General features: G+C 36.9%; 1 protein-coding gene across 1 annotated transcript in view; it reads right to left on the reverse strand.

Moving 5' to 3' along the window:
* LOC124160598 (acid sphingomyelinase-like phosphodiesterase 3b) overlaps positions 1 to 20,870 on the reverse strand; it is a 705,734-nt gene that overhangs the window by 96,618 nt on the left and 588,246 nt on the right. The window contains exon 7 of the mRNA XM_046536482.1: positions 11,244 to 11,518. Within this exon, the coding sequence (XP_046392438.1) occupies positions 11,244 to 11,518 (275 nt within the window). The remainder of the gene's footprint in view (positions 1 to 11,243; positions 11,519 to 20,870) is intronic.

Here is a 20,870-nt window from a genome sequence, read left to right on the forward strand (position 1 = left end):
TTCATGTCCATACTTTGCGCATTCGATATAAGTGTAGCAGAAAATACCACATAAATCTTCATTGAATGAATACAGAATAAATGAATTTAACTATTTATGCAGCCACTTAAAAAATATAAACGTATTATGTTCATGCCTCGACTCAAAGTTACGAAAAATCCACTTAATACCGATGCCAAAGAAAAAATATACAATATTATTTATTCTTTGTGACCTATTTTGCTCAAAGCATATTAGCCAAGCACGTTCAGTAGCCAACGTAAATACGCGGAATTTTAACTGATTAGTTTCCAAGGAAAAAAATTCCTTCTTCATTCATATCGTGAGTTTTTGTGATAGCAAGTACAAAAATGTAGGAGGTAAAATGTCTACTCATTTGGAATGGGCTGGTTTAACGTAAAATTCTACTGACTTTCCTTTCACATCCACCATTTCTAACATTAATTTTTATTTTCCATCATTCCAGTTGGTCGTAAATCGTCACCCAATACATCTACACCTGCATGCAAAGGTATAATAAAGCAACTTAGTGACGCAATATCTTAAAGTTGCTGAATTAAATACCCTAATTTAATTTTTTTAAGCATCAACTAGCAATACTGAAGAGATAAATTTGGTCTTCATAGAAAATTGAGTAAAAGTACTTGACATATATTTCTAGGCAAAATTCCTCCACGAAATGCAGTTTTTTAAAGTTATTTTTTCCTTGGGTTTTTTTTTCGCCTCAAACAGCCATATCAATCCGATGCAAAGAAGTCGCGTTGCTTAAAAGGAAGCCTATAGTTTTTCCAAGCTAATTTAGCTTTCAAATGAAATGCTTTTTTACTTCCAGACACTCTTTTCAATGCAAGGGTATAATATTTGCACCAAATCCTACGCACGTTTACCACCTGAATTCATGGCAGTCACACATGAACGCATTGCAAATAGTGGTGAATATTCAGGGAATATTTTCCGTGGAGTCAAATCTTTTGCGTCGTAAAACAATGATTTTGATTGCTTCCTCGATTCAGAACGCATGCGACGTCTTTCGAGCGTGCATTCCGCTGCACCCGTATCCTAGGCGATAATCCAGCCGGAGTGAAACAGTAAATATACATCTTCAGAGTCGCGGTAGGCGAAATTCCTTTGATTCGGGATGCTTGTGTTGCACTTAAAAATTAAATTAAAATAAAAAAGAACGGAGGAAAAAGAATAGGGATGATTTTTGCCCCGCTCCCTGCTTCTCCTCTTTGGCCAGCGGCGGCATGAGGCAATTTCAAAATGGATTCAATCGTTCCGAGCATTCTTTTTCTTTTACGAGAGCGCAATGTCTGCGCTGTAAACCCCACCCTCTGGCGGTAGGAATCCCCAACTACCGCCTATGCTATCTGAAGCACGACCAAAGGTACGCATACAGCACTTCCTTCAAGCACCATCCGCTCAATCCAATCTGCAATTGACGGTGGTTGGGGAGGAAGTAAAAACAAAAGACTGGGGAAAGGAGCGGGGAAGGAAAGGGAGGGGAGGGATAAAAAAGAGAGACAAAGAGCACCGAATGGAATGGAAGAGCCGCGGGTAGTGTTACCAACTCGACGAAGAGATGAGTTAAGGATTTGTCCCCACTCAGATAACCATTTGAATGAAAAACCAATTCCTTCTGGAGAGATAATGAGAATTCTAGCCGCGAACTTGTGGCGTTTGGTGCGTGAATTCGGCGAGTTAGTGATTGAAATAAATAGGACAATTTCTATTGTATTTTTATGCAACAAATTTAAATGTATTAAATATGCATGTTTGTATTTCATGGAAGTTTTTACATGAATATAAGATCATTTTTATGTATATATAATGTAATATAAATGGTTCAAGTCACTATTATTAAACATACACACACAAGACAGGTAAAGACAGATCAGGCTGAGGGATAAGTCACTATTTCGAAAGCTTCAAGTTTTATTTTCCCGTGTAATTCTTTCTATTTGTGTGTCTATGTTTAGTGATAGCGACTTGAGCCATTTATGTTATGTGATACGTGTATCTCATTTTTCCAAAATATTTTGTATACATATAATATAAGATTTTCATATAATAGTTTGAGTTTTTCATTACAAACATTTTAAATGTACACGTAAAAAGTTTTGATTCCAAAAGAAATCAAATGTGTCTATGATATAAGATTGTTATTTATTTTACATACATCGAAATAAAATAATCCACGTCAGCCTATGACCAGAACATTTTTAATAATCATCTCTATTATTCTACCGAGTCTCAATTACGTATCAGATTACTTAGTGTCTCCGGCGTAGACACTTCGTAATCAGCTACGCATCACACGACAGAATTTTATGAAGCACCTCATTAAAAAAAATTGAATGCACAAAATGGATTGTTCAAAAGTATGCTTAATTTTCTAGATCATACTGTTATTAATTTATCATTCACCGTGTGATACATATGTACATAGTACATATGATGTGGATATTTTGACTTCACATCATTACGGCTTTAATTAAGGTATATCATGTCGCCATCAGGCAAAATCACATTTTTTTAAAATTTACTTACTTTGGTATAATTTGTTAAATGTTACATTTGGTTTTTTATGCAATTGGTTTTATTTTAATAGGGAAAATAGCAGTCTTAATCCGGGCTACACAGACAATGCATGTATATCCCGTTATCAATATGCATTGATGGTGGTCCGAAAGTTTCCTTCAAAGAAAAAAATTCACTTTCCAAGTTATTTAAAATTAAATTTGAATATTATTATTTTATGACCACTGGCTGACGAGTTTAATCACCATTAATTTTGATTTTACATCTGCGCATTGGCATGAAATGGAAGAGAGCACGATTGGGCCCTTATATAAAAAAAGCGATGCTAAATTCGGCTCTTCGTGCATTTTCAAGAACCCTTGAAATGACGTGACAAAACCTGGGTTAGATTTTTGTCATGAAGTGTGTGCTCAACGGGTGATAGAGCCTCATTATGATTTTTGAGAGAGTTTATGGTCTCTGGTGTAACGTGGAGGAATACTTTGTCTTTTTTTCCACGACGAATAATTTAATATTAATATTTTTTGCCGTATAAACTGCCGTAATATTTTTTCATCAAAACTTCAGAAACATGAATCAAGATTTGTTGTAAAAGGATAAAGTGCAGTGAAAAAAGAAGTTCAAATTTTCCGTTAATATAGGTATCACTTCTTTGACATGAGATTTGCTAAATATTTTTGAGGTGTAGTATGTGCCATAGTATCCACACCAGAGAAACTTCGTTACGCATTTCCTTTATATCCTTTGTTTTATGCACTTGTATTTTCATTCATGTGTGATCGCCGGAAGCCACTAAAATAGCTATTGGGTTACATTTAAAAAATGCTAGCAATAGCACAATAAAATGAATCGACAAGTTTTGTCTATTCTTTTTTCTTCCTTTCTCAATCTGACTCCTACTTCGACTCTTCTCTGTACTCTGTACTGTATTTATACTGAGAAATATAAGACTAATTGACTCATCTAAATATAACGAAGTACATCTTTTGAGTGTCCTTACTGGCATTTCTTTCAAATACGGATGCTTTCAACTGCCTATCTCAGAAATATTCAATCAATCCAATCCCTATCGATTTACTACGGCGACTAATTTATTACTGGAACCACTTTCAAAATTTTACATTATTACGTGAGCGTTTCGATGAATCCGAAATATTCTTTTTACAAATCTTCTCAATCAAAAACGCTCTTCCTTCTTCCGTAAATTGGGAAAAACTTTAAAGGCTTAAATCGCCAAAACATTAAGATGAATACCTATTAGAGTTTGTTAATGCATGGCCATCAATGATTTTTGCGTTTCTTGTCCATGGAAAGAATTCTTTAGCTGATTCTCGTGAATTTATAATGTAAACTTTATTATTATAGTAGGCATAATTTGGAAATGGCCTGATAGTTTTCTGAGGATTTTTTTATAAATTCAGAAGAGAAGTTACTGCTGGTAACTCTTCTTCTGCATATTGAGCGAAATGGATTAATTCGTAAAAAAACGAAAACACATGTTCGTAAGGGCCCTTTTATGCATGCCGATAAATAATTTGTGGGCCTCGCTCTTGGTATGGACCTTCATTGTGAATTAAATATTGCTATTAATTTTGGAATTATTTGAAAACATTACTATTTTTCCACAAATTAAATAGATTAGACTGTATTAAAAGTCATTATGGCTCCTTTATTTTGCGGAAAAAAAATTTCATGGCATAAAAATTTGAATGTTACTCGTATTTTCTGCACGAATTTTAAAATTCGTTACGTCATTAGGAATTTTCCGCTATTTTCGATTATATTCGGACTTCACCGCCTCATACAGAACCCTCGAGATGAATATCATTTTATTAGAATTATTTTAAAGTGCTTTAAGTTTTTGTCTGAGATGATTCCGTGCGAGTTGGCAGCTCTGAATGTGGAAACGCCGGCTCTGGTCCCACTGCCACCAATAATGAGATCGCGAAAATTCGCATTCGCGGAAATCAAGAAGCCCTACCTATTACAACTGAACCCCAACCCTCAGGCTCTTTCCTCTTCCATGCACTGAGATGGATTCACGCTCATTTGAAAAATAATTTTAGGAGAACGTAGTTGTTTCGTTCTTTTCGGTTTTTTTTTGAGGATATGAACTGGATTAAAAATTAAATTACCATATTAAAATTTTCAATATATATCAAATATATGTCAAATAAATTATACCCTAGTTTAAATCTGCCAGTAAGAAAATTTGACCTCTCTACGATGCTTTCAGGAGTACTTTTTTTCTATTGTAAGATGGTGAATTTTAATTAAGGTCGATTTCATATACCCTGGCAGTTAAATATTAGTACGTCTTCTTAAAAAAATATTGTGACCGCTAAAAACAAAGTGAAAAGTGTCCTAAAAGCACAATTTTTGTCTGAGAGCTGTTTTCAGCATTGATATTTATAACATGAGTGTGTACCGGTATGTGGAATTATATTTAACCAACCCTCGAGATGAATATCGTTTTATTAGAATTATTTTCAGGTGATTTAATTTTTTTTCTGAAATGATTCCGTGCGAGTTGGCAGCTCTGAATGTGGAAACGCCGGCTCTGGTCCCAGTATTGGAGACGAGACGTTCGTGTGGGTGAACGACTGTTTCACGCACTAACAATCAAAAAAGGCTTCCCCTTCCCTTAAAAAACTCTTCCCTTCCAACCTCACGGAACGTAACCCGTCCTCCTGAGCCGATTCGGTGCCATAAGGTTCTTCTTTTGTTCCATTCCTCTCGTCCATTGCTTTTAATCCGCGTTTGTGTTGGATGGGAGAAGTCTACCTACCTACCTACCTCTTCCTCTCATTCGATTGCTGAAAACGGGACCGGGGAGACGGAGGAATTGACTTTGTCCGCACTCCCTCCCACACGCCACCTACCCGAATTCGCGATCACATTTGGGAAAATAAAGCGGTCCATCACGGAGAGAGGTAGAGGCTTCCAGCGTCCATTTCAGTGCACACAGTCCCCCTTGTCGTTGGTGGCAAGCTCCATCGACCCATCTAGCGCCAAAGATGGATTCTTAGGAATAATGGAGGTATAGGACCGAATGGTTTTAAGTTTGCGGCAGCGATAATGCTTCTTCACGTTGTTTTCAGTAATGTTATATTTTCTATCCTCCTTGTTACGGGAAACGAACTCCTTCGACCTATCTAGTGCCAAAGATGGATTCTTAAGGGAAAGGGAGGTATAGGATTGAATGGTTTTAACCATTTCAGTCATAATAACTATTAAAATAGACATGACCATTAGGGGATTTTCAACTCCCAATGTGTTCATTGGTCCATACTTATAAGCAATTTTTCAAAACTAAGCAAACAATTTTTCTGGTAACATTGTTTGTCAGCCCAGGATCACAGTTTGATGACTTATACATAGTTTTCATCTACAAGGAGACATAAAAGTATGATTGAAAGGGCTATGTTTACGTTAGCGATGTTCCTTCCTCATTTTGTTTTCAGTAATATTATTTTTTCCATTAAATATTTTTTTAAACTCCCAAGTTGAGATGATGACTACTGTTTGGCTGGTCTGATGTTGTAACGCATAACTTGTTTAATCCTTACTTATACTTTAATGGTAAACTTAATGAGAGCAATTCAGGAATTATTAAGCAACATTTTCCCAATGAAATGCTTTTTCTACATCATCATCAATCATCGCTAAAAGGAAAACTTCGGAAAAAATCTCTAGACGTATAATAACATGTAAAAGCTTGGTTGGAGGTTGATAAGTATTTGATGAAGATTATAACGATGAAATAAACTAAAAAAGTCTATTATACATCTATTCCATTCATTCACTTACGAATTTTTATATTGGAAAGCATTAAAATTGAAAAATGAAATCATTTTTAGAGTTAATACGCCTAATAAAACTATTTTAGAATAGCCTTTTTCCTCACTCCCTCATCCTGCACACCACAACCCGAATTCTTGATTACATTTGAGAAAATAAAGCGGTCCATCACGGAGAGGACTAGACGCTCCCAGCGTCCAATTCAGTGCTCACGGTCTTCCTTGTCACTGGTGGCGAACTGCTTCGACCCATTTAGGGCCAAAGATGAATTCCAAGGGAAAAGGGAGGTATAAGATGAAATGTTTTTAACCTTTTCAGGCATAAAATCCATTAAATGGACATGAACTTTAGGGAATTTTAACCACCAAATGTGACCTGTCCGTAGTTTTGGATAGTAACCGCTTTATTTATTGCACGAAAATTTTCCGAGCTTTTTGGTAAATGCAGTCATAACACCAAGGTTACAGTCTAATGGCAAAGAAATAACTTTTGTCAACACGGATATTGAAAAGTATGACTAAAGGAGATAAGTCTATGGTAGATGTAATAGTTCCTCTTTTGTTTTCAGTAATATTATATTTGCCATTAAGATTATTATTTGGAATTCCTGAGTTGAGAAGATCACTTTCGTTTGGCTGGTATGAATTCGGGATGTAGAATTGCTTATAACATTCATAGCTTCAGTATAAACTTTATGACTGTAGTTAAGGAATTAGCGGCAAATATATTTCTGAGAAAAAGCTTCCAATGCATCATTACCCATCGCTTTGGGCCCGATAAAAAGAAAACGTCGGAAAATCACGAGACTTTTTTTTATAAAATGCAGTAGCTTGGCAAGAGCTAAATAAATATTTGATGAAGCTGATAAAATTCTATTATGCGTGTGTTGAACTCTTCCATTAACGGGATTGAATGTTGGAAAAAGGTGAAAATTCCAAAACACAATCTTTTATAGAGTTCAAACGCCCATGAAACTATAAAAATAGATGTTACTTGGAAACGCTTTTTAGTTGTGTTTGCGAAAAATATTTTGGTATTTTATTTAGCGCAGGTACTCAACTTTTCCTGAATATTGCAGCGATCACTCAATTCTTGACAAATTGATTTAATTTTGGAAGGCAAACTCGATTTCTGAACGCATTGATTGAGTTTTGCGATTGAAATTCAACGAGAGGGCGTTGTGCGACGGCGTATGCTCTGCGGTTTGACTTGATTTTTCACAATCTGACAACATGGAAATCAATCGAGGAAGACGCTGGATTTTTTGCATGGAATTGATCATGTCAAAAATCGAACCGTCGAAGAGTTGATTGACGAGGTAGAAGCAGATGTTTGACGCATGTGAGAAAAGGTTAATTGGAGTGAGTGTAATTTTTTCCGAAGTTCTTTCCTGTTAAAATTGCTTTTTCTCTGAACGGATATTGTTGGAAATTACACAAAAGATATGAGTTCGCTGCTTTATTTTTCTCTCATCTACGTATCGCTTCCTCGTGGATAAAAATATTACTCATCGTTACTATGAAGCTTTAATTTTGAAAAAGCATATTTATACAGTTATTAAGGTTTGATTTCCTGGTTGCACAATTGATTGACATGAATAAGTCAATGCCTAGAATACGAAAATGGATGGAAAAATGCATGTAAAACCACCCACCTTCTTCAAATGCGTGCATGCCAAATACAAACTGTTTCTATCATGCCCATGTATTTCCTATGATCCGTTTTGGTCCATCTAAATCGATCTCGCATTCACACAGGGACGTAAACTTGGGAATGTATCGTATAACGTTATAAAGTTTCAATGCTTAGTAGGGAGTAAGAAACAAGTGAAATTACTCTCGCACTGTGGTAGGAAAAAATACATTGGCTACTCCGGGGTTAGAGACTTCCATTACATGGTAACGATGGGATATCTTCATAGTCTCCGTAGCGGTGTAGACGCAGCTGTAATCCACTCCTCACATTGGACACGTCACCTTACCATCAGCTGCTGGCCGGTTGGACGAGATTGAGCCACCACATTAAAAATGTGGTAAGTATTATAATTGGAGTCACAGATGGTAGAGTTAGGAAATTGATTCAAAACTGTGCTCAGTGACCGCATATCAAGTGAATCTCCGTCATCTGACAGTGAGATTGCGTATTCTTTGTTGCACATAAGAGGGATCACTTTTTCTTCGTTTACCTTGGTACTTTACTTAAATTTGTATGGTGATTTCCTGTCTTCGTATATATCCATAATAATAATAATAATAAAATGCCTTTATTCGGGCGAGGTTGAGACTGGAAAGTCCCCTCTTCCACCTAACCCCTCGATAACGTCAATGCAAGCATATTATAAAATATTAGACAAACGTTTACAGTACCAAGATTATACAATATACACTTGATAATGGCTTCCGGGTGCAGCTGCGTGTTGCGCTTTGTCGTGCAAGCTTTCGCGACCGTTGCAGGACGCATCATCAGGCGATGAATGAAATTACGGAATTCGGTGGTCAATTAATATACTCGTCCACCTCCCCCATCCACCGGAGTAGTGGGGGAGGGGGGCGGAGTTGACGTCAGCAGAACTCTCACCCCTGTCCTTGAGCGACCAGCGGACTCTTCTTGTCTAGCGAATAACCTTGTTGGTAACATATTCGTCGTCTTCTCTTTCGGAAAATCGTTTTCCACGTCTGGCTGAGTTTAACGCCGTCCACTCTGTTGAAATTTTGGGGGCATTTTTCAATTTCAATAGCCTCCCGAATTAGTCGTCGATGATAAAATTTTTCTTGGGCTAAAACCTGCGTCTCGTCGATTAAAATTCGATGTCCATCTTCTGAGTAGGCATGCTCCGCTATCGCCGATTTCTCCGTGTCACGATGTAATATCGCACGGCTGTGTTCTTTGAGACGAGAAGTCACGGAGCGCCCTGTCTGCCCGACGTAAGATTTCCCGCATGAGCACGGGATTCTATAAACGTCATTGTCAGCGATTCTCAGTTGTTTCAGAACTTCGATGAATTCTTTCGAATTCTTCACGCAGGATCCCGTCTGTCCGATGAAGGGTTGGAGGTGGTTGACATCCTGACATCCTCGTCAGTTTCGACGTTGTTTCACTTTTCACAAAGGTTCCCATAAAAGAGTCTGTTGACATCATAAAAAGGCTCACCAAATTCGGGCTTCCGACGGATTTTCCGAAACTCGCGGATTTCTGCCTGAGGAGCAACTACTTTCTTTGGGACGGAGAATTTTACAAACAAAAGGATGGAGCAGCTATGGGGAGCCCCCTCTCGCCTGTTGTTGCCAACTTATACAAGGAGCATTTTGAAGAAGACGCCTTGGCCTCGATCAAGCTTCGACCATCTTGCTGGATTAGATATGTCGACGACACATTTGTCATATGGCCACATGGAAAAGACACGCTAAAAGAATTCGCCGATCATCTGAACAGCATCCACCCATCCATCCAATTCACCATGGAGATAGAGATGAATGGAGAACTACCCTTTTTAGACGTACTGGTGCAGAGAGGCATGAACGGATCGCTGAGACACGCGGTGTACAGGAAAGCAACACACACGGACCGTTACCTCCACGCGCACTCCCACCATCATCCTCAACAGAAAGCATCGGTCATGAAAACACTCCTTCATAGGGCCAGAGTGGTTTCTGACGATGGCGCTCTGAAGAAAGAAGAGGATCGCGTGAAAGAAACCTTCAGACAGAATGGATATTCGGAAGCCTTCATCCATCGCCAGGCAAGAATTCCGAATAAACGCCTACCTGAAGATTGCGCGGAGAGAAGAGAGAAAAACAAGCCAGTGGCCTATGCCACCATCCCATACGTCGCTGGAACGTCTGAGAGAATTTCGCGTGTGCTGAGAAAAGCAGGCATCGTGACGCGCCACAGAGCATTAAAGAAGATGAGCGACTTGTTTCCATCTGCCAAGGACCGACTACATCCCCTCAACGTGGAAGGCGTTTATAGAATCCCGTGCTCATGCGGGAAATCTTACGTCGGGCAGACAGGGCGCTCCGTGACTTCTCGTCTCAAAGAACACAGCCGTGCGATATTACATCGTGACACGGAGAAATCGGCGATAGCGGAGCATGCCTACTCAGAAGATGGACATCGAATTTTAATCGACGAGACGCAGGTTTTAGCCCAAGAAAAATTTTATCATCGACGACTAATTCGGGAGGCTATTGAAATTGAAAAATGCCCCCAAAATTTCAACAGAGTGGACGGCGTTAAACTCAGCCAGACGTGGAAAACGATTTTCCGAAAGAGAAGACGACGAATATGTTACCAACAAGGTTATTCGCTAGACAAGAAGAGTCCGCTGGTCGCTCAAGGACAGGGGTGAGAGTTCTGCTGACGTCAACTCCGCCCCCCTCCCCCACTACTCCGGTGGATGGGGGAGGTGGACGAGTATATTAATTGACCACCGAATTCCGTAATTTCATTCATCGCCTGATGATGCGTCCTGCAACGGTCGCGAAAGCTTGCACGACAAAGCGCAACACGCAGCTGCACCCGGAAGCCATTATCAACGATGCCCCTCGCTGCGAAAACCTACGTTCAAAGTTATACAATATACACTGTTTGTGAAATGTCAAAAAATATAAACAACTATATGTGAAATTTTTGTGTAAAAAAGATTTAAGCTGGTGGGAAAAAACATGAGGATAAGGGTGTAATATCCTTCAGCGAAAAAACCCACTGCAGGAAAACGCCCACACAAGAAGGGGGGCGTGAAAAACCTGCGAAAACCTACTGAGTGAAAGCTAATGTCATGTTACATGCAAAATACAACATAGTTCATGAGATACATAGGATACACAAATATGAATAACCATGTAGTGTGGTTAAACGTTTGTAACGTCATTTGACTTGGTGTGTTCAGAAATTCTACTCACCGTTTCACGGTTGCGCATGGACTTTTCGAGGACTCCTTCCAGCCAGCGCCACTGACCAGCAGGGTCATCCTCGTCGTCCTCTTCCTCGTCAGGGGCGGCTGAGCTCTCCTCGTTGGCGGCTCCGTCCTCCCAGGGCCGGCCTCGCTTCGTCGTAGTCACCTTCCTGAAGCCCCGACCACCCCTTATGGTTTGATGGTTGGCCCTGTAGTAAAGGTTCGTGTTGAGGGCCACGAGGCGAAACCTCCGTCCTTTCTGCTCAATCGTGTAGTAGCCTCCTGTAATGGCAAGAAATAAAACATTTACAAAATTGTTTAATGTAGCAAAAAATAACATTTTTTAGATCAGGGTATCTAAAGATATTACAGGGTAAGTTCAACCGATTCAGGCGTGATATTGTGGAAGTTTGACCGATCGAAATAAAAGGTAGGTGCACTTTCTTAGATTGATTTCAATGCATGTGTACAAAGTGCAACTACCTTTAACTTCACTTCATTAATGGTTATTAATGGGACATACGGATATTAGTTTGAACGCATCCTGCATCATTCTTTTTCCAATGAAGCGTTTTATATGCTGGTGAAAACACCCAAAAAGTGCAATGTTTTATTTTTTAATGCTTACAAATATTCATAAAATAGTTTCCGCAGCTTACATATATAGCTGATTCAAAGTCAGCATAATTTACAATCCTACGATCCCAATCTTTGGGATTCACTTTTTATTTCTGGAGTTTTATCTATGCCAATTACGGAAGAAGCACTCAGGATTCAAGATCCAAGAAGACATCTTTGAAAGTAAACCTTACGGAGTCATGATAGCATTCACCACTCAAAGAGTCTAGGAAAGCATGCATACTTCATTGGATACAGTACATAGGAAGGAATTCTAACGACACATGCAAGGAAAAATATCTTAAACCTATTTCCTTGAACTTTGACGCAGAGTCGTCAAACAGGAAGGTAGAATCTCTCACATACAGGCCAGGGAAGGAAGTTGACCTACTTAAGATATTAGTAAGAAAAAAGTTCGATGACTGTTTGAGTAATAATGAGGACAGACTCAGCTATAGGTACTTTTTTTCAATTCTTAAGCAATCGTGAAGCGTAGCAAAAAATCACTGATTCAGGCGCTCTTTTGGACTCCTGTGCTGTCAAAATGAAATGTGAGCTTTATTATTAAGTCTCTACCAGTTACGCAGCACTGAGTTAATTTTGTGGTTAGTAAAGATACATATACATTAGTGGACACAATGAACTCTCATATACAATAGTAAAAATGTTGAAATGCCGTATTATTTCTTATAAATAGCGGAATTGCTTGAAAATCAGAATGGTATGAAAATGTATAGATTGGCAAATATCGGATAAATCAAGGTTATAAGCTATCAAAACGTGGTATTAAGGCAGAATGATGAAAATTATATGAAAATATCGGGTGAGTGAAGTAGGTGAAGAGTCTTTTGATTGTCTTGAGTGGGAGACGAGACAAATTAATCAGTCACATCAAGAGACATGATGATCTGATGGAAGTTATTGCTGAATGACAGGTGTAAGCGACTAAGCGGGTAGGTAGACCATGGACGAGATACGTATAGCTGGTAATGAAGGAGATTTTGTGGAAGAATTATGTAGGCGTTGAAATATTAGCTCATCGGATCATTCAATGGAGAGCTTTGTCGAGCCAATCTTCGGATTGTCGACTGCTGATGATGAGTATAAAAAACGTATAGCTGAGAAGCGGAACCTAAGAGGGACTTTTTAGAGTTCCATAAAAAATTGAAACATTTCTGAAATATAGTCATATACCTTCGAGAGGGTGATTAATTGGAATGATTACCTTTTGTGCCTATTTAGCCGGATAGCCACGGAAGAAGTCTTAAAACAATGGTGAACGATCCACGTTAACGTGTCGTGGAGACAAAAGTCCCAGGGTGCAAAAAGTAAAGGGCCTAATTCCGGACACAACATCTGCAACAGCCTTTTCTGCTTGAACCCTAAGCAAAGAAAACTTATTAAAGGGTTTTTTTTTGGCTTGGTTAGCTCTTCCTTTGCTTTTTATATGCATCAAAGGCATAGTACTTCGATTCCGGTTTCGAAGAAGTTTCGGAGTGCAGCGGGAGGGCATTGGGAAACCGTTATGTCAACTTTTAGCTAAGTAAGTTACCCTTTTCCATTTCTAATATTTTGGTTCACCGCAATGGCAGCTGCCGAGGAAAAGGAAAAGGAAAATTCTCTAAGGAAAATTCGTGTAATTTTATATAATACTAAAGATGGTGGTGTATATATCTTCTCAAATAACGTGACTAGCATAGAAATATTTCCGAGTTCTTTGTCGTTAGACACCGAAAACCTTTTCATAGCATAATTGGGTGATTCATTTTTTATTTATTGTATTATTTTGGTACTCTAAAATTTTCTATGATTTACTAGAGAATACAATATTAGTTCATTATTTGTAGCTACAATATGGCCTTAAACGTCTTGGTGAGCACCTAGTATTTCAGGAGTTCAATTTTGAAAATTATAACCGTCAGGATGGCCTCATCACGCTAAATGGCATTTAATATTTCGTAATTTTGGTGAATAATTTAGAATTTTTATATCTGATTCAAATATAAAATAAATTAAAAGTATACTCACATCAATCGGCATGTTTTGTGAGAATATTATTTAAAGTTTTCCTGGATTTCACGCAATTACTTATACCACTTTTTTTACAGAGCGCGACCCGGGTTTCAATGATTTATCATCATCTTAAGGCGCAAATGATGAACTGTTTATCTTATTATTGTTACCTAGTTTTATTTTTACAATGACCGCGGTGAATTTGACTATAGGGAGGAGTAAGAAATTTTAAAAATCGAATTAAGTCAGGACAGTACTCTTATAAATGAAATTTTTACCCCTCCTTATCCCTTATTCTGGCGTCCGTTTTAAAATTAACTTGGTAACAATGATAAGATAAACAAATCATGATTTGCGCCTAAAGATGATGATAATTCATTGAAACCCGGGTCGCAATCTGTTAAAAAGAAATGGTATAAGTATCTGTGTGAAATTCCGGAAAACTTGTAATAGAAAACCACAAAGTTGAGCAAGAGTGAGTGAATATTATTTAACCTAGATACATAAATTCACAATGAAAATCCTTAAGGTACTTACATTTACCCTCAAACTGTCGGTTCTGAATTGCAAATTCACATACCGGAAGTACTATGGAACGTACCTAATTACTAATGAATAGCACAGATAACATAAAAAGTAAATTGATGAAACCTCGACCTACGACGTGCAAGAGGACAAGTTTTGACGAGATTAGTGAACAGCAGGTTATCTTGATCGTAGGTTCATTTGGGAGTGGATTAACTTAACTTGAAAGATTACATGAACTTTTTATGTTAATAAAGTCCAACAGAAAAGTTTTCTTATATTTATAGCTTTAAGTTAAAAATGGTGAAATGATTTTGAAGCGGAATTACTGACAAAATGTATAATAATATAATAATAATAATAATGTAAAATGCAAGATAAAAATCCTTAGTTCCTTATGAGATGTTTTTAAATAACGTCCCTTGACACGAGTTTGATTAAATTCCGTAAATTATGCAAGAATTCATTTTGAATGTAGTTTTAAAGAAAATAGAATTGATTTATTTGTTTCAGATACGACTTTGCACATAATTGGGAATAAATAACAAAGAAACTATAAATTTTCGAGAGATTATGAATTCTAAGCACGAATTATTTCAATCGGACGTGTGTGATGAAACCGAGTTCGTATTTTTTTTCTCTAAGCTACGATTCTCCTCCCTATCCCTACCCTATTGAAAAAAATAAAGGTCCATCTAATACAAAAAATCGCAAATGCTGCGAAAAAGGCTACTTAGAAGACTATCCTAGAGTAATCCACCTGTAATTTACTTTGGAAACGCCTTTTTTTTCTCTCTCTCTATCCCGAAAGTTTGCCAATTTCCGAAGGGTATTTCTTTTTTAGTCTATTTCCCCCTCCTTCTCCACAGAAACCAGATTCATTCTCTTTTTTCTTCAACCCTTGAGACTTTGGTGAATGGAGTGGATTCAACTTCGTGAGTGGGAGGTGCACGTAGGTTGAGATCGCGCAAAATTGGAAATGAACAGGGCGAATAGAGTGCTTTCTCATCGCGTCGGCATGATGAAACGGACGCAAAGGCGCCGATGGAATGAAAAGGAGAAAAATTAAGGTGTCAAAAAAATTTCGATTAGGGACAACATGCCTGGCGGAGATTGAAAACCACGAAGATTGTTTGTGATAAATTTACTATCGTCGAGTCGTATTTTTTTGCATTACTCGATACAAGAGCTTATTCTCTTGGTAGGGTGAGGAATTTGAGATTCAAGCGCACACACAATATTACAACTTTATAAGAAAATTATGAGAAAATTATGCGAATAGAAGTGGTTGTTGTTGCTTATAGTCTATTTTTAAATATAACCATGTGCTCTAAAACGAGAAATGCTCATATAAATTAAGATATGAAGCTTAATAACGGTGAATAGCTATGATTTAGTGCTTCAAATGATAAATTTCCTGATACATGTAGAGACAAAAGCCCCAGGTGTCTCGTATCCGCTACCCAGTTCATGTGAGAAAAATTGCATGTACGTTAGTTTAATTACACTGGAAGGTTTTATAAACTCTTGGATAATGATGAAATTTCAATTGGCCGTGCGTTATGTAAAAAAGTTGTGGTAAAAGTAATCGTGCAATACCCAAGAAAACTAGTACCCCTTGACATCTCACCCCCTCATATTTATACTTGACATTGATACGTCAATATATATGGATATTTTATGATGCAATGTCATTAATGAGCAGTTTATATGGAAAGATGAATGGAAAAAAGTGAGAAAGTTTATGTTCTCCAATTTATAAACACGCGGATGTTGCCAAGGAGAGTGATGCAAACCTGTGACGTGAGAATAAAGATGTCGCGAACGAAATTGCCAGATTCGCGTCATGATAGTAGGGTCATTAAACACAGCGCATTCCAAAGCTCTGAAATTTTTATACCACACTTGGAATGTGCGAGGTCGGATAGTTTTATCGATAGGCACACACTAATGGATTAAATTTTAAATAGCATAAACATGCCACCAGGCATTGGACGCGAGTGATGTAATATGAAACAAATCATGCCCCGATGGTTACCAAAGGAATTACTCGTCATAATTTAAAACGATGCATGTTTCAACGTGTATCAACGGTTGCCCAGGCGTAAAATTTCAAGCGCATTGGACATACAAACCGAAAGAGGCAATTAATTAGGGAGGTGATTACAAAATAGAATAGTGCAGAGATGTTTGTGAAAATAAGAGGGCTTCCGCTTGAATCACGTACAAGTGCCGTAAAATAAATGAAAGCGGACGATACATTTCGGCAGATGCTCATTCACTATTTGCTTCCGATTCACAAATAACACGAAATTATTGACAAAATGAAGCAATAAAAACATGAACCCTTGAGGCTCAAAGCTGAAGGGAAAACGAATACTAATATACGTTTAATGCAGTTTAACCCTGTCGTTTTGCGTATCATTAGCTCTCAAGGTTCCCATTAAAATTCGTCGAAACGTATGTTGACTCGTTATTTCATCTGTAAAATTAAAAATATTTCCCAAATTATAAAGACAGAAAATACTTTGTTTTGATAAGTATGTAAGCATACGCAAGATCCCTACCCATATCCACTATGGCTATTGCTTGAAATTGCATTTTGAGTGGCTAACAACACTTCTTTAAGAAAACATGTCTACATTTAATGCTAATAAAATGATGCATTTGAGGGTTTTTATTAATAAAATTTCGCTAAAATTAAAGCAATTTTTACGGCAAGTATAAGTTTAGTTAGTTTCAGTATACTTTTAACAGTCTTACAGCTCATTGTCATAGAATTTTAATCCTAAGTAAGATAACTATACTACAGCTCTGCATTCGTGACGTTTAAATTTCCCTTTAGTCCTCTGATGTTGTTTTACTTTGTACCTCTATTCATCTACTCAAAGCAAATATATATTGATTATCCTCAAGGGACTCTACATTCAATATCTCATCTTCTATCACAGTGAGATATAACATCATGGACTATCCACATGTTTTTTTCTCTGGTGACTTGTGTTATTCAATTCCCTTGATTATACTTTTATTCGGTATATTTCCATTCTAATCTCATCCAGAGCATTCCTTATTCATAATCAGCCCCCATCACCGGGTTAAGAAGGCTTGCCTTATTTTCATACCTGCTTTTCAAATGACCCATGTGCCTGATCCATAGAGTCCTACCAGCCTCGTAAATTTTCGCAAATAATTGTTACTTGTCATCAGTATTATCCTCTACTAGCTGCATCAGTCAGGAAGAAAGGAAATGCTGCCTTCGAAAACTTTTTGCGTTTGACATAATTGCTACACAAAACTATTTGTAAAAATATGAATATTTCGTTCAATCCTGACTGCAAAATCTTTTCAATCTTCAATGCCTTACCGGCTCAAAGAGGTAGTGCCATTATCTTATTCGTATGTTAAAGTTCAAATTATAATTTTCCCTCTTCATATCTATTTCAAATTTCATTTCATAATTCTTTTCGTCATCTCGACCCAATTTTTAAGCCTTGAAGACATGCTCTTGACAATTCTTTTCTTTAAACTCAGTGTTTTCTATGATCCGCCAAATTTGTATGATTAATCAGTGAACAATTTACTAAGTACAATGATATCCGGGATTCTATCAAAACTTCAGAACTTTACACTTAACATTATTAAAGCAACGAATTATATAATTTTCTATTTAAGAGTTGGGTAGGAAATTAATTTTATCTACGCCATGGATTTGGCCAATTTTTGCATTAATTTACACAGGTAATCATTTGAAGTTAACACTAGTGTTGTCTAATTAAACAAATGAAAGATTTTAGCAATTTTCTACAAAATAAATTACTGCGTGCAACACGTTTTGGCTCGCAGAGCCATCAACCGGATCAAGACCATTTTTTTCTGGAAAAGTGCTACAATCTTTTATTTATTTAAAAATGTCTAACTTCCACCAATTGAAGCCTGAATCTTTTGAATTAAAGTTATCATTAAGTATTATTTCAAACTTCAATACCAAAATGTAATATTTCTCACATGAACTGGGCAGTGACCATTTTATTTATTAATAGATAAAGTTTCATGAATATTTATTGTTATAAACTCGCCAGTTATTGTGAAATATTAATTTCATTGGTATTTTAACAAACGCACTTCATTTTTGAAGGGCAATTCATAAAAGACTCACGGAAATATTTTGATTTTGCTCCCTGGCATAACCGTTGTTAAAAATAAAGCTAAGGGAATACGTATTCCACAGTCCAACAGCCTTAGCATGCATGAAAACTATTTTTGTAAGACTTTTCATTCTTTTCTGTTTTTTTTATCTGAATGCGGTGAAATTTAACAGCTGTGATTGCGAAGGTTATATAAACTCTTGACATTATATGTAGTGCCTATAATTTTTATAGCTTCATTGGTCAGCTTATGTTTTCTTAGTTTTTTCTCGAGAGTAGCAAGCGAAATAATTTGAGAAATTTGACGATTTGATTGAATAAGCTTAAGGATTATAACGTGCATATCAAGGGAAGATAAGAAGGTACTATGGGATACATCCAGAACCATGATAAAAGCAATTCCGCAAAACAGTAGAGGATTTGCAGGAATCACAATAGCACGAATCGCTAAAGTACTAACGATTAAAATTAGTAATATTTTATATATAGCTTAATTTAATGTATCTTTCAACAATGGGAGATTTCTTTCGAACCGGTGAAGAAAATTTTGCTGCTCTTATTATAAGCATTAAAAAAATTAAAGTAAAGGTAAGGAACCCCTCTTAATCAGGCAAGCACTCTTTTCATTATTGTCAAGTATTCATATTCATTTGGTTTGTCGAATAGTATATTTAATATTTCATTTGACCAGTAACTCTAATAGTATAGTATTTTACCTAACAAAGGGTCCTCAAAGACGGCAATGATGAGTGGTATAAGACTGAATTGAACATTAAGCTGTACTACATACATTTTTAGTCAAAACTTTCAAAATTGAAGGGGGTTTTTAAAACGAGCCTATCCCGCCATGAAATAAAAATTAAATATACTTAAATCAAAATAAGTGGTTTTTGTGAACCGTCGAGGGCTTCTTTTATCATCTATACAGTAGCCATTAAGGTAGGGTTTCAAAAGGTGCTCTATCTGATGCCGTTTAAATAGAGACCCTGCTACGGAACTAACTAGGTTATCGAAGCACCAGCGTCGAGCCCTTTAAGTTAATAGATGCACTAGCGTGGGTAACACACGGACTAACTGCAGCTGGAATCAATTCTGTGACTGCAAAATCCTATAAAAAGACTCGCGGTCGTTTACTCCAACACAGAGATTTGAAAAATGATTCTCGTGGCTTTGCGCCCGCCATGAAAATAAGAAATAAAAAAAACAGCTCCGTAAACTGGCCTCGTACTGCGGAGAATGTTGCGGAAAAAGTGTAACAGCATACAAAAATGAATTGGACGTGTGACCATATTGACCAAAAAATCTTTATTTATAGCTTCATGTCCTTTTTAATTCTCCGAAAAAATGTGGTCAAAAATCCCATCCTGTTTGAAATTTTGAGAAAAAAAAATTAATCCTGATTGCCCCAAAGAGGTTAAGAATGCATATCTGTAACACTTTGGGAGATGAATTTTTTTGTCCTCTGGTTGAATAGATGTATTTTAACTCTTTCAATTGTGTATCACTTGATAAATTTGTAAATAACTTTTCATTTTTCAATATTAATATTTAACAATGAGTTGAAAATTAATTTAAGAATAAGTATACTCCCATCACTCACCTGGTTAACAGTCTGGATTTTCGATCTTTTCATAAGCATCTCATGTTTCAAAAGTTCCTCAAATATCTGAGATATAGACGACTATGGGTGATAATTGTCATCGTATTTTTGATTACAGAACAGTTGTGGTATTTAAATGATTTTTTCGGGTTGTGTTGTTTTTTTTAAGTGTTTATACTGTTTATTAATAACATCTCGGAGTAATTACACTCAGTTGACTCACTGATTAATGTACCTAATGGTTAACTTGATCGGCTAGGCTTCTATGATAATTTTTGTTACTAACTAAGGCTTTTTAGTGGTCAGATTGTGTTTCTTTATTTTCATTGTTTAGAAAGATGTGCACAAAGAGCCATTAATAAATGGATATTTCAGTACAAACCGCCAAACAACTTGCTCAATATCTTCATTGCATTTTTTTTTGTATTGCTATTTCCTTTTTTAATTAATAATTCAATTTAAAGCATTCTATTACCTGAATAACAGTTTGGTTACATGCGAGGGGCACTCCAAAAGTAATGCACACAAACATCCAGACATCACAATTGTTAATCTAGGCACTTTCAAATAATAGAGTGCATAGAAGCATCCTTCTCCATTCCATTAAAGTATATTATAACGCTATACCGAAGATAGCAGCAGTTCTATAACATGGCGGATGCACTTTGTATCAGTCAAAAGCAACGCGCTGTACTTGAGTTTCTTTGTTGTGAGAATGAGAACGTCGGAA

The sequence above is a fragment of the Ischnura elegans genome, chromosome 6 (genome assembly GCF_921293095.1).
Source record: "Ischnura elegans chromosome 6, ioIscEleg1.1, whole genome shotgun sequence".
NCBI classification, from domain to species: Eukaryota; Metazoa; Arthropoda; class Insecta; order Odonata; family Coenagrionidae; genus Ischnura; species Ischnura elegans.